Source organism: Hermetia illucens, chromosome 5, assembly GCF_905115235.1.
Source record: "Hermetia illucens chromosome 5, iHerIll2.2.curated.20191125, whole genome shotgun sequence".
Classification (NCBI taxonomy): Eukaryota; Metazoa; Arthropoda; class Insecta; order Diptera; family Stratiomyidae; genus Hermetia; species Hermetia illucens.
This window is the reverse complement of record NC_051853.1, coordinates 63,757,146-63,770,691: the sequence shown is the minus strand read 5'-3', so window position 1 is coordinate 63,770,691 and position 13,546 is coordinate 63,757,146. Positions and strand designations below refer to the sequence as shown.

The 13,546-nt window shown below is 43.0% G+C and overlaps 1 protein-coding gene across 1 annotated transcript in view; it reads left to right on the top strand.

Moving 5' to 3' along the window:
* Window positions 1-13,045, top strand: part of LOC119658016 (ATP-binding cassette sub-family A member 3-like) — a 49,311-nt gene extending 36,266 nt beyond the window's left edge. Inside the window, exons 7-12 of the mRNA XM_038065245.1 lie at window positions 5,955-6,474; window positions 6,539-6,885; window positions 6,940-7,065; window positions 12,332-12,562; window positions 12,632-12,780; window positions 12,872-13,045. Coding sequence (XP_037921173.1) covers window positions 5,955-6,474; window positions 6,539-6,885; window positions 6,940-7,065; window positions 12,332-12,562; window positions 12,632-12,780; window positions 12,872-12,901 — 1,403 coding nt within the window. The 3' untranslated portion in view covers window positions 12,902-13,045. The remainder of the gene's footprint in view (window positions 1-5,954; window positions 6,475-6,538; window positions 6,886-6,939; window positions 7,066-12,331; window positions 12,563-12,631; window positions 12,781-12,871) is intronic.
* The last annotated feature ends 501 nt before the right edge of the window (window positions 13,046-13,546 follow it).

The following is a 13,546-nucleotide window of genomic DNA, read 5'->3' as shown; positions in this document are numbered from 1 at the left end:
GGTCAATTGCAGCAGAGAAGCTTATCGATTAAAAAGTCGCCATTGATGTGTCCGGATAACTCAGCGATTAGAGCACAACGCTGTCGTACGGAAGGTCGCGGTTCAAATCTCACTGGTGGCAGTGGAATTTGATCCAATATGGATTGCTAAAACCATTATTACTACATTGGTGCACATCGGTTACTTCGGTCCTCCCAACTACGAACTGGTTCTCAGAGAGACCACCTTCATTTTCGGCAATTGGAAGTAATCTGTTTGCCAGTATTATTTAGGCTCTTTAAAGTTTTCTTCGATGAAGAATCTGCACATTCTCTGCCTCTGGAGAATGTTCTCAGGTTCGCAAAATTTGGGAACGCCGTAGGCAGGTTTAGGGGGATAGTACAATGTGCCTAAAAAAGTCCTGAGTGCTCGGAACTACGGTTCCATCCATTAACTTAACTAAAATTAAATGAGAATTTGCCTCTGCTTTTTCCAAGTTGTGCTCCTTCTTTAAGCCATGCGGTATATATTTCGGCAAACATATTTGGCGCTGTGTTCACTGCTGCTTTAAGAGCTTTGCTGGGGATACTATCCAAGCGAAGCCAGGAATCCTATTTTCTGCTATTTTCTTTGCATATCCTTAGGTCGTTCCTCGCTTAAAATTGGAATTTCGACAGGATCCACTTGGACAATCGGAAGGCTATCGGTATTCACATTTTGTGAGAAAGGGTTCATCACTATCCTGTGTAGCAAGCTGGGGCAATTGATCGGTGGAGAATGTTTGCCTTTGATATTGTTCATTATGATCTTTTTTTTTGTAAACACCGTCCCAGGGTTTCGAATCAGTTTCCTTGCACGGCCACTGGAAGTGTTAACTTTTACTACAATTTTTTCCGCGCCTCTTTGTTGTATTGCTCGTGTTGCTGCTCGTATCCAGATCGGTTTCTGTTTCATTGACTGCGTTTTCTGGCCTTGAACCAGGTCTTGCGGTATTTTTCGATTGCACGGTACCACCAGAAGTTTGGTACTTGTTTCTGGGAATCAGTACGCGTCGCATGCCCGTCGTAACTTTTCGCCAATCCGGGAAGCCTTATCATTTGCGTTTCCTTCTAACGTTGTGTTTTGTAGTAGGATCTCTTTGTGTGTAACTTTGGCAAAGGTGCCATTGGATATCGTTCGCCGAAGTGTCATTAACAAATGTGTCATTCATCACCGACCGCATTCCCTTTCTTCGGAAAGTGTTAACGCAAAGAGTGTTTGCTAGGACAATATTCAGACAAGAAAAAGCTTCTAGTAATACACATCCTCTTCCGTTCGTTTCTTGGTTGCCCCACTTTTCAGACAATGCGTTAAAGTCGCTGACTATTATTTTTGGATTGTAACAGCTTTCATCGGAGAATAGTTTCCCCAGCAATGACGGGAATTCCTCTATCATAATGCTCGGTGTTGCTTAACAGCTATAGATGTATATACCTCTTATCATAAGACGTGTGAGTCCATCCTCCGGGTGTTTCTTTATGTCTTCTATAGCTCGCCTTCTGCAGCTCCATATGGTCGCATTACTGTTTTTATTTGCTATCTATACCCCGTTATGCAGGTTTTCATATTTTTCACACACAATGGTTACATTGCCATTACTTTCGAAAACGCTTTGGGAGAGCAGGTCTTCGGCCATTCCAACGTTTACTGGCCAAAGTAGGGAGTGGAGCTAGCTCATGAAGTTGTTCAAGGCTGTAATTCATAATAACCGGTCTCTGGGCAATATCCACCTTTATCTGAGTAGCGCAAATTATGAGGAGGCACTCACCATCTTGGAGGAAGGGTTCTCAAACACCCGTCAAGCAGCGGTCGAGTACTTAGGCGCAATCATTGACATCAAGAAACTGGAATACAGGTTTGCCAATGACGTGATGTCAATGTATACCACAGTTCGCAACTGTCTCGCTAGATTACTAGACGTCTAATGGATGAGTGTAAAATTAACTACTAGAGCTCAGTGATTCGCTACCCAGACGGTAGATATGCTGTAACGTTATCGTTTAAGAAGGATCCTGCAATCGCACCTCTGGGAAATTTCAAAAACAGCTTTGCTTGCTTTAAGTAATTGGAAAGGCACATCGATTGGGATCAAAATTTTCGACGGTCTTACCACGAAGCATTAGCAGGAATACATTGATCTGGGCCACATGCGACAGGTGCTCCCGTTTACTGGGGAAAACCGGGACTTCTATCTTAACAACTTGCTAAGTGGTGCAGGTATCAGACAGAAGACGAGAGTTTTGATCGAACAAATGTCGGACATGTTAAGCTCCGGAATCCAATGAAATGGGGTTACACGAGATTGTACAAGGTTTTACCATTCCTGCTCTTTGCCTGATGTAGAATCCAACGAAGGACGATTTTCGTCTAAAAATCGGATCCATCAAGCAAGCTGCCAAATAGATGCCTTCTATCAAATATTGCCTGGGACCTCTTTCACTGGCTGGCGCCTGTAACGATTGCGGTAAAAATTCGAATGCTGAAGATCTGGTGGTCGGGAATATGTTGGGATAAAGTTTCTTCGGAAGTGATATTTGCATAAAGGCGGCGGATTGAGGTAGAGCTGCCAAGCTTGGAATTCATCCGACTTCCTCGATGGATCCATTACACTGAGGGATACCAAAGCGAGCTTCACGGATGCTGCAATGCTTTAGAATCCGCGCATGTGGTTGTGATGTATTGTGGAGTTATCGATACCAATTAGAACGAGACCATATTCTTGATCTGCGCCGATACCAGAGTAAAGCCATTAAAAGCCAAAGTGACCTTACTGAAGATAAAATTGAACGATGCCTTCCTGCCTGTTGAACTGATGCATCATATGAGATTAACATTACAACTAAACGAAACTACTGTGTTCTGTTGGTAGGATTTTGTAATCGCGTTGAAATGGATTAAAAAGCAATCTGCACAGCTAAAGAGCTATGTCATAACCCGGGTTGCTCAAATCCAGAAACTCAAGGAGCAATTTTGCGTTTGGGGTCATATAAAAACAAAAGGGAAACTTGCGGACTGTGCTGAGAGACATTTCCCTTACCGAATTGTTATACCATCAGTTATGGTGACAGGGCGCGACGTGCCTTGAAGATGGACGAGTCTTGGAAGGGTAGCCTATTTCACGGGCATTGTCGACCAAGAAAACTTGCTGGAGCGCTATTCAATGTTTTCAAAATTGTTAACGGTCGTCGCTTATATATACCGCTTCATCACTCAGAGGAAGGTACCCTACGCTGCTCGACGACTTGAAGTCGGAATATCCAGTTATAGTTATCAAGAGGTTCCGAAACTTGCACCGTCTCATTGACCATCAAGGTGTGCCCAGTGTTGAAGGCAGGCTACGGAATGCGGATATATCCAACGACCACAAGCATCCGATCATCTTGCCAAGAGATTATCATGTCATTTTCCTAATCATTCGAGAAGCTCATCGAAATACCTTGCATGGTGGCGTTTCCACATATAGTTCCTATATGAGGATGCGGTATTGGACCGGTCGATGATACGCAGGTGCCTTACATGTGGGAAATACTCGAGTCAGCGGAATCAGCAGTTGATCTGTGGCTTCCCATTCATCTGAACTCGCCAAACCCTCCTTATGCGAGCCTTTTAGCAGACAGATGTCGAAGGGCCGAGCTTTAAATATATTAATGGGGTATGTTTGCGTCTTTGTATGCTTGGTTACGAAGGCAGTACATCTCGAACTAAGCGACTTTCCGCCGAGGCATTTCTTGCTATGTTCAGACGATGCATTGCAAGGCGTGGCCTATGTTTCGAGATCAAGAGAGGGACCAATTTTCAAATAATCTCTCAAAATTCGAGAAGTTTTGTTGCTACTCACTCGCATTTTGTGCAGAATATAGCCGTCATTCTGCTCTTTCTAAGCTCGCTATATACTGTCCAATATAAGTTGGAGAGCGAGTTTACTCTAAATGAAATTAACCATCAAAACGACGTTGTAGCGCCGGTAGCTCCGAGAATATTGCAGCTGCTCAAGTGAGTGTAACTTCCGATGACAATGTGTCGATTCCCCGCTGTTCGAAAGAGTTTGACCTGTCTATTATGATAACCTGGCCTATTGGCACAAGAACTCAAGTCATCATCGTTTACGACATGAGTTTGTACATTGGGCTCCAGGGGTAATAGAAACTAATAAAAATCTGTTGCTCCAAAATTTAAGTGCATGGACTACGAATTTTTGACAAGTACTCACTTTTTACAAATTCCCATCATCGTTGATTGGGTTAGTCTTTGGTTGGTAAGGTTCTAAACTAATAATTGCTATAAGAGTGGCATATAATGGTAAAAAGTACTACGTGTTGCATTTAGAATTTAAAGGGAAATCCACTCAGGCTTCATCTGTCATCGATGCCATTTCTTTTTGTGGTCGATGACGGTCTGCGCCGTAGCTTGTTCGAAGGACCTCGAGCCTGGATATTACTATATAAATGCCTCGACTGCACTGATGACATCTGCCGCTTTTCTCGAGTTATGGAATGGATGGTGCTGTCGTTTGGTCGGTCCGTTCACAGAACTCCTTGGAGTTGTTTCAGTTTGCTCCCTTGATCGCGTTGCTATATATGGTCGGTGCGTTTTTGTATCTCAGCCAGTCCTCGGTTTGTTTCGTTCGATTGAAGAGTTTTCCTATTCCGCCAGGGTACGCCCCGTGATAACTTAACTGCCTTAGTCGGACATCTGATCTCATTTACGTTGATTACGACTTTGTTGAGGTCTTTCATCACTGTTTTCAGTTTTATTTCGCTTCTGATGTCACCTCAGGTGTTTTGTGTAGGAGTACTAGGCTGTTCTCTTGGAATTATTATTCTTATTATTCTGTCTACTTCCGAATTGCGTCAATGTCGAATTTGATTATTCTTCTAACTGACATAGAGGTCGCATCCGGCATCCGAGAATTCTTGACCAAGCCGCTCATCAGTGTTCCCTATATTTATGTTTAGTCCCTCTTGCCTGATGTTGGTTACGGATTTTTGTGCGTTCCCAATGTGTTTCCAGCTCATTGCTAAGTATGATTTCAAGAAGGTACTGACTACTTTGATTGGCATCACTGCTTCAACATATCTTAGGTTGGGCGGTCGCTTCGCAGACGAGGAGAAGTGGTAGCATTCCTCTCCCAGAAATTTGCTAGCTTAACGACTTCTTTGGTTTTCCCTGTGCACGTGCACAGGTATGCTGTCAAATTGGTAATTGATGAAGCAGCTATGGCGTTTAATCGATCGTTGTCCTCCTTATTGCTTCCAAAAAGTCTCTATAATCCCGCGTAGAGAAATCATCTCTTACAAATCGCCACGACGATGAAGTCATCAATGATTTCTTACTGCTCACGAGTAATATTTGTTCCGCAAATACTCTCGGCAGTATGGTCAGTCGAATGCCCTTTATCGCGTTAGCATAGCTAACGATAGGTCTTCTAGCTTCTACCTTTATTCTTGACCTTTCCGGGATTTCCACTCTGAGGCATTTCCTTCCTTGTGGGGCTACTGCTCCCCGTTTTCTTGTTTTCAATCTTGAAGGCTTAAGTCTGCCCTGAGCCTTATTGAGGGCCTCTCCTGGTTTCAGATAGCGCAGGTACCATTGAGCACCTACGGTACTTAGGCCTGTCTTCTTTTTGACGTCGGATATGAGATGACAACTCGGAAGTGGTAGCAACAATTTGATTTGTATCTAGTTTCGGGTTTCCCTTTCAATTTCTCAGGAGATATGTTTTATCAAAACCCTTTTTCCCCCCTTAGTAAGATGAATGATGGTTATTGGATATTATAGGTTAGCTCTAGTTAGTTTCAATGAGCAAAGTAGAACTTAAAACACATAGTTAGTGAGTTAATTTACCATCCTTCCGTAGCTTTTCATACTTTAGTGTTTGTAATCAACGAACTCACAAAGTTCCGTACTAAATCAAAATTTTTGTTTTCCTATTTCAGAAGCTCACCATTCCCGCGTAGAAATCGTAGGGCGTATCACTCGAATGCAGTATCATTGGCGGGCGATGTTCCTAAAAAAATATTACTACTTTCTTCGAAATTGGTACATATACCTGATCCAATTGCTAGTTCCATTGTTTTTCGTTGGAGTAACTGTTTATGTATCAAAATCGATGGCATTTAAGAATGGATTGCCACCTCTTCCCATCACTTTGGAATCCTATGGTCACACAACGACCCTGTTGGAATCGAGCGCTTCAAATGAATCTTTGAGTGAAGCGATAGGGTCGGCCTACGAGAGAATATTCCAACCATATAATCGGAAAGACCTCCTGGTGAAAATCAAGGTGCCAATACTACAGCAACTGATAGAACTGCAGAAAGCTGGCTTAGTTACGGTGGATTCTCACTACATGGTAGGAGCAAGCATTAGCGAATCTCAAATCACTGGTTGGTTCAACAATGCAGCGTTGCACACGGCTCCGTTGTCGTTGAATTTAATATTTAACGCTATTGCAAAGTAAGATTTTTCTTGTATAGTATTTTATCTGATTATGGCTCTAATTTGCGTGTTTGCCGTGTAGGGCTCTCCTTGGGAACGCCTACAGTATTCATATCACTAACAATCCATTGCCATACGATGTTAATTATCGACTTCAAATGGTGAAAAGAGCTGGCAGCTTTGGTTTCCAAATGGCACTGAACCTTGCATTCGCAATGTCCTTCATCAGCGCAATATTCGTCATGTTCTTGATTAAGGAGCGTGAATCACGCGCAAAGCTACTGCAGTTCGTTAGTGGAGTACGCGTCATTACATTTTGGATCTCACATCTATTGTGGGATTTTGCAACGTATGTGGTTCTTACAATATTGTTGATTGCATTATTGTACGTTCTCCAGCAGGAGGGGTTCTCAACAGGCAAGGACTTGGGTAAGTGATAGCGTGCGGGTATTAAGTCCTCTTCGTTAAAACGGTTATTTTCAGGAAGGATATTCATAGTATTTACTCTGTACGGGTTTGCATCACTGCCATTCACATACCTCGTGTCGTTTTTGTACGCTGATCCATCCACGGGCCTAACGAGACTGTCTATTTACAATGTTTTCACAGGTAAGTGGAGAACTCAGATTTACAAATAATACTATTCCTGTGTCAATTTTTGAAGTTTTATTGTGTGTAGTCCTAGTTGCATGAAAATTGGTTAATTGGCTGCCTATATTCTTTCTTCGGATAGAAGCGCAACCTTGCAAAGGTTTCTCGCCCATATTTTGTGAGGAGGTTGACCTTTATCTTCGTGGTTCCCATTCTTTACACTTACTATGTTCTTGGGTATTTCTCAAAGTCTGACTTTTTTCAAGTTCGCCAATACCCTGGACTCTTCTGTAAGCCTATTAGAAACACTTTCTGCACCCATTTCCTTACTTTGGTTTGAACATTTGCACTTCCGCCTTCCGATAATTCGTCCAGTCGTATCAGACCAGCGTACTCTGATGATACTTCGCAGGTAAGTGTTGACGAAGGTTTTTAGCTTTTGAGTAACTGTGGTGGTCACTTTCCACGTGCTACTTCACACACAGCAACACAGAAAGAACATTAGCACAGAACAGTCTAAAGTTGAATTTGGTGTTGAGATAACTGCATTTCCAGATTTTAGCAGCGAAGGCTGCTCTCATCATTGTTAACGTGTCGGGCGACATATTTCGAATTTTAAGGATCATGCTCTTCATGCACTCTTTGGTAAAGGTCTCGTATTCTTAGGATTTCCATAAGAGTGGTAGAACCAGGGCTGCAGAAACTGCAGGAGTGCCATGCAATAGCTCTCCAATGGCAGCGGCTTTTCTCCTCTTCTGTTTGAATAGTTTCTTTCAACTATTTAGCTTACCGTCATCGTGAACGAGGAGTCAAGCGTCAACATATCTCATAGGATCGTCGAGGGATTTGAGACCACATGCAAGTTTTTTCGTAATGCGGTATATGGTTCTGAAATTATTGTTTTCGGCGCCGACTCCTGTTTTCTTGACTAGCGCAAAAACAAATTCCATTTTGTCATGGCGTATACTATGTTGAATTTCCCGGGATTTTGCACGGTATCGAGGTTCGAGTGTGCCAGAATTGTCGCTATTATTCGTAAAGCTTTTTTGATGGTTGCCTGATATTAATGAATATTTTCGGGCGGCTTACTATGTGTATCTGCCATCAGAACGTCGTTTCGAGCGACAGCTCGATGATATAAGCGGTTGATGTTAAACTTGGGGGGATTGCAGCTTTCCAACCCCGCGAGAAGTGGCAGACGCAACACGCAAGCGAAGATGAGCGACCATCAAATAGTGATCCTTTTCGATTGCCACTCATGTTACATACATCTGGAAGATAACTCCTAAATATACTGTTGATTGCGAAGTGGTCAATCTGATTGATCGAACTGACTGACAGTTGAAACCCAGCAGACTTTATGGCAGGCTATGTGCTCGAACAATGTGCCAGCAATGACGAGGCGGTGGAATCTGTAGATATCCACAAACCTCCCGTGTTTTTCTATCACATGTTCAAGGAATGTGTTGTTAGATCCCAAGTTGGCACCCAGATCACCCGTCACAATCACACTCTCGCCATTAGAAAGCCTCTCTGGAACTGGGTGTAATTGGCCATAGAAAGCATCCTTCTCTACTACATTGGAAATGTGTGTGGAAGGGTTTCAGTGCTGCAAGAGCCACGGTGAGTTGGTTGGGTTCAGAATTTGCACCCAAATCATTAACAACGCTCGGTACAAATGCGAGATATTACACATCGATTTCATGACAGCCAACGGGGCTAGTCACTCGACGGTAGATAGAGTGTCAGCTGACGTTGGAGTCGAAGTCGTTTCTCCTCATCCCGTCGTTAATAGAACATTTATACATTCGTGCTAGTTTTGTGCCGGACTTCGAAGTTGCACACAACTTATTTGCACCTTCGGTTTGTTCAAGCGAAAACCAACGCCAGTTGACGACACATCAGGTCAATGTTGTCATTTTTAATTTTTCGTTTTTCGAATCGTTGAGCTTAGGACGTACAAGTCCTACGGTACATATTGTCTATTTCGGGGTTATTAAACCAATTTAGCAGCAACACGTTTCAGTATCTCCAGCCATTGAGAAGCTCCTCTATGCTGTAATCGATGGGATGCTGGCTTTAGTAGTCATCATGGAATCGTAAACCGTCATGCGGTGAAACCTGTTAAAGTCAGCATTCATACTTACCGCAACTAAGGACAGGAACAGGACAGGACAGGAACTAAGGACCCTAGTTGTACTGCACAACTTCTCGTTTGAACCGACAAAGAGCTCTGATCGCGATGTTGACATAACCATAAATGCCATGAAACTCGCAATGGAAGCAAATCCAAAATAACAGGGCTGACAATGCAACCCTTAGGAATTTTTCTGAGAAATATGAACTCGGAGGGCTATCACAGTTCCCATGGTACCGAATAACCTTTGTTGAGGCTCCGTGACCGCAGTCATTTCATATAGTCCCGGGGAAATTCGAGTCTGATCGTCTAAGGCCATTAAGCATTCGCCTATTGCATCACGACCAGCAAGTCAATGTGGATATCGCTTTTCCCGGTGCCACCACTTGGTGGTTCCCCTTGGTCACTTGTTGACTCGGCCCATTGCTTCCTCGCCACTTCTGAACACCCCTGCAAGGTACCTGCCACCTTGGAATTGCCGCCTCTGAAAGCCGTCAAACAGATAAGGCGGTTGAGTGAAATGTGTGTGTGGCATCTTCGATTTGTTATGCTATGCGGACTGCCCCAGTTTTTTTGGGAAAGTTGGGTGAATGCGTTTATGCATGGACTCCCGTAACGGTACCCCGTCGGACTACCAACTGAACGCTACACCATCATAGAACTAGCTTGGAACCATTTCTCACATTACTTCGTGCTAGAGCTCTTGCTCTTTCATCTTAGGGAGCTTTCAAGCCAGGGTATTCTTTCCACCAACGGTTGGAGCGTGGGTGAAGGGAACCATCGGTGGAACTCTCGTGCAGCACGGGTCCATCTGCGAGCGTTTCCCAGCATCTCCCAGACAATGTTGTCCGGTGAGAGCACCCCTGTTGTTTGTTGACGAATCCCATCCCATCTTCCGTTGGAAAAAAAGGATCGACGTCGTATGCCACTTCTTACAGAACATAAAGTCAGGGGATCATGCCTTCTCAATCTTGTGCAACTTCCGTGCCCACTTAAAAGCTGAGTAAAGAAATGGTCCTCTATAAGGGGGTGAATGATTCCGTAGCATATAATGACGAACTCTATGAGGGGTACCATGACCGTCTGGTTCTGAATAAGATCCGATTAAATAGATTGCGGTGAGGGGTTACTTAATATGTGTAGGCGAGGATGAGCCAGTCCGAAAAGTCTATATGGGCAACATCTATGGTAGAAAAAGAAGGCGTGGCATAACTAGGCTCAGATGGGGCGATGGCATAGTTTAGGGCGCCAAACAATTTTTAGGGATAACGAATTGGTAGATTTCGACGCATGTCGGTTGTTGCGTCGTTAATGATGAAGGAAATAGTCAATCTCATGTTTTCGATTCAGTTACGCACTTAAGTTGCCAATAAGCCGTGGTTTGCCTCCGCCTCTTGATTCATTTTCTCAAGAGGGTTGCCATTTATTTTGGGTGTGTTACTGTTTTTCACGAGCCACTACCTCCGTTGAGTCTTCATCCTTGTGCTTGTAGATGGCTTTACGCCTCTTAGCAAGAAAGGCAACGGGAATCATTCCCGCGATCACCATCAGAGCCGGTTCTGAGATAAAGCCATTATCTGGGTGAGGCATATCCACTTGGAAGTGTCCTGGCTGGTGGCCGGTGGGAGCGGTGTTTGAAACTATGAGCTTTGTTTCGCCACCATTTCGGGAATCTATTTCTCTCTGGAGTCTGTTTTTTGTTTTTAAAATCATTTTTATTTTTAAGAAATAGGTAACAATAGTGTATAGATTGAAAAAATGAACAATAAAAAACAACAAAAATAACTTAAATCTAATGGCCACTGGGGGCTCTCAAAATTTTTGAATAACGATTTACAGACAGAGAAGAGAAACAGTAAGAAATGAAAATCTAATTTTACAATAAGTTGTCGGGAAATGGTCAAAAACCCGACAGAATTCACTTGGCTCTCTGGAGTTTGGGAGAGGCATATTTTGTTCAAGTGTCCTGGTATTGAAGCCACTCCCAACCAGGATCCGTCGATCCGTCTTCTAGAGCATCAAGCCTGCGTCGAAAGTCCGGCATCGTCTCATTCGGTGTTGGGTAGACTCCGGGAAACGCTATCCGTTAGTCTGCCTACTTTGCATCGTTTTGATTCCTTTCTGATGATTTCTTAGAGGATCACCATCTTTCTCCATGCAGTATTTGAAGGCAGGTCGATGGCTCTACGGCCAGGTGTGACTTGGCTCGCCAGTGATATTGTTTGGATGGCAGGTGTTGTCTTTCGCTTGGATGCTCTTTCTTCCTCTTATGGCCGATTTGAGTGCTTTAGATAACTTTGTGTGTGTTGTGTTTGTCCTTGACAAGCCCAGGCAGTTCAACGACTTTTGCTCCAGGCTACATGAAGGGTTGTCGAGTAAGGGCTCTTTCCCCATGAGCCTTGGCCAGATTGCTTCTTTTAACCATTCTCTGTCTGTCTGTCACATCTGATTTATTCGGAAACGGCTGAGCCTACTGTCACGAAATTTTGTGAGAAAATGGGGTATGTGAGTGCCTTTATATTTAGCAAGTGGTGCCATTTTCTCTTAAATTTTAGGGGGGGGGGGCTCTCCATACATGCGAAAGGAGGTTAAAAATATTTTTTTTATTGAATATGGTCATGTGGGGTATTAAATGAAAGGGTTCGATTAGTAATTTTCGAAACTAATTTTAATTCTGATATTGAGTGAAACATAGGGGAGTGAGGGTTTAAAATATATCCCCGAAAAGTGTAACAGGTCCCGTTCTCAGAATCCATTCAATCTAAAAATCTGAAAACATTCACATTATGTATACGAAATCTAGGCCTCAAAATAAATCGCATCCCGATACCTGCTCAAATAAAGTTAATAATGGTACATTATGATATTTTAGAAATTTATCCGAAAAACCCCCTTAAGTGCAGTCATTTATAGTTGTCTCATCTGCTATTTTCGTAGGGTGGTAACATGCCTTTTTGTCCTTCAGGCAGTTTATGGTTCTTTAGGGAATTCCATCTATTTCTTTATAGCAAGCCAGGTCGCTGTGATGGGTCTTCGGCGTTGCCGGTAACCACAATATCGATAGAGCAGGTTTTGATTTTTCCTTGATTCTATTCTATCATTCTGTTAAAGACCGAAAACGCCCATTAACCTTTAGTTCTTCAACAGGAAATGGATTGCACCTCTTGATATTTGTTCTTACACTTCCTGTTGTTAACTTCGGAAAAGTTGCTGGATACCTTGCGGAAGGCTTCCTGATTTTTCCCAACTTCGCTTTAGCCCAGGCTCTTTCCAATCAAGCGGCCCTAGCCACTACCAGGAACATTTGTGATACAGCTCAGGAGTTATTAAAAATGCCGATGCATATGGTTTGTGCACTGATTTTGCCAGATTGTTGCGGTGAGTATCTGTTTTAAAGCAGGTTTGATATCAACAGACTCGTCAACTTTCCTACTGATTATTTGTCAGGTTTAAATGAATTCGGTTTCAACAATCCTGGGATTGGAAGGATTTTGGTTTTTTTTGTTTGGTTTTGGCATTTTATGTCTGATAGTCCTGTTTGCTGTCGAGTTCTTCCGGATAGATGTCTTCAAGAAGCTGGCCGACTTAATGTGGAGGTAAGGACATACGAGTATATGCTTTCAATATACACCTAGAAGTAGGTGTATAGAAGACAGTTCACTCAACTGTTTGTATTTGTAAAATTAGGCCGAAAGTGCACATGCCACCCATACCTGAGAATGAAGATGATGATGTGGCCCACGAACGAAGAAGGATTTCAAATAAAAGTGTACAGAACCTCCAGGATTCCAATATTGTGATGCGTGATGTGACGAAGTATTATGGAAAACTCTTAGCTGTAAACCGCGTTTCTCTAGCCATACCTCGGTAAGTTTTGTAAGTATGCAACGAGTTACCAGTAAATTATTGTTTTTCTTTCTTCCAGCGGCGAATGTTTTGGTTTACTTGGTACCAATGGTGCTGGTAAAACAACAACATTCAAAATGCTGACAGGTGATGCAAACGCCACATTTGGGGATATTTGGGTTGGCGGAAACAACACAAAACATTCCATGAATACAATTTACGAAATGACTGGATATTGCCCACAGTTTGATGCCTTATTTATGGACTTAACTGGACGAGAAACATTAAGAATATATAGTTTGTTGCGCGGTATTAACATAAGATCAATTGATCCGCTAATACATAACCTGGCACGCGAACTAGCTTTCCAACATCATCTGAATAAGAAGGTCCTTGAATACAGCGGCGGTAATCGAAGAAAATTGAGTGCTGCGATTGCTATTTTGGGATATCCACAAGTGGTCTATTTGGATGAGCCAACTGCTGGAATCGATCCTGCATCACGTCGAAAACTCT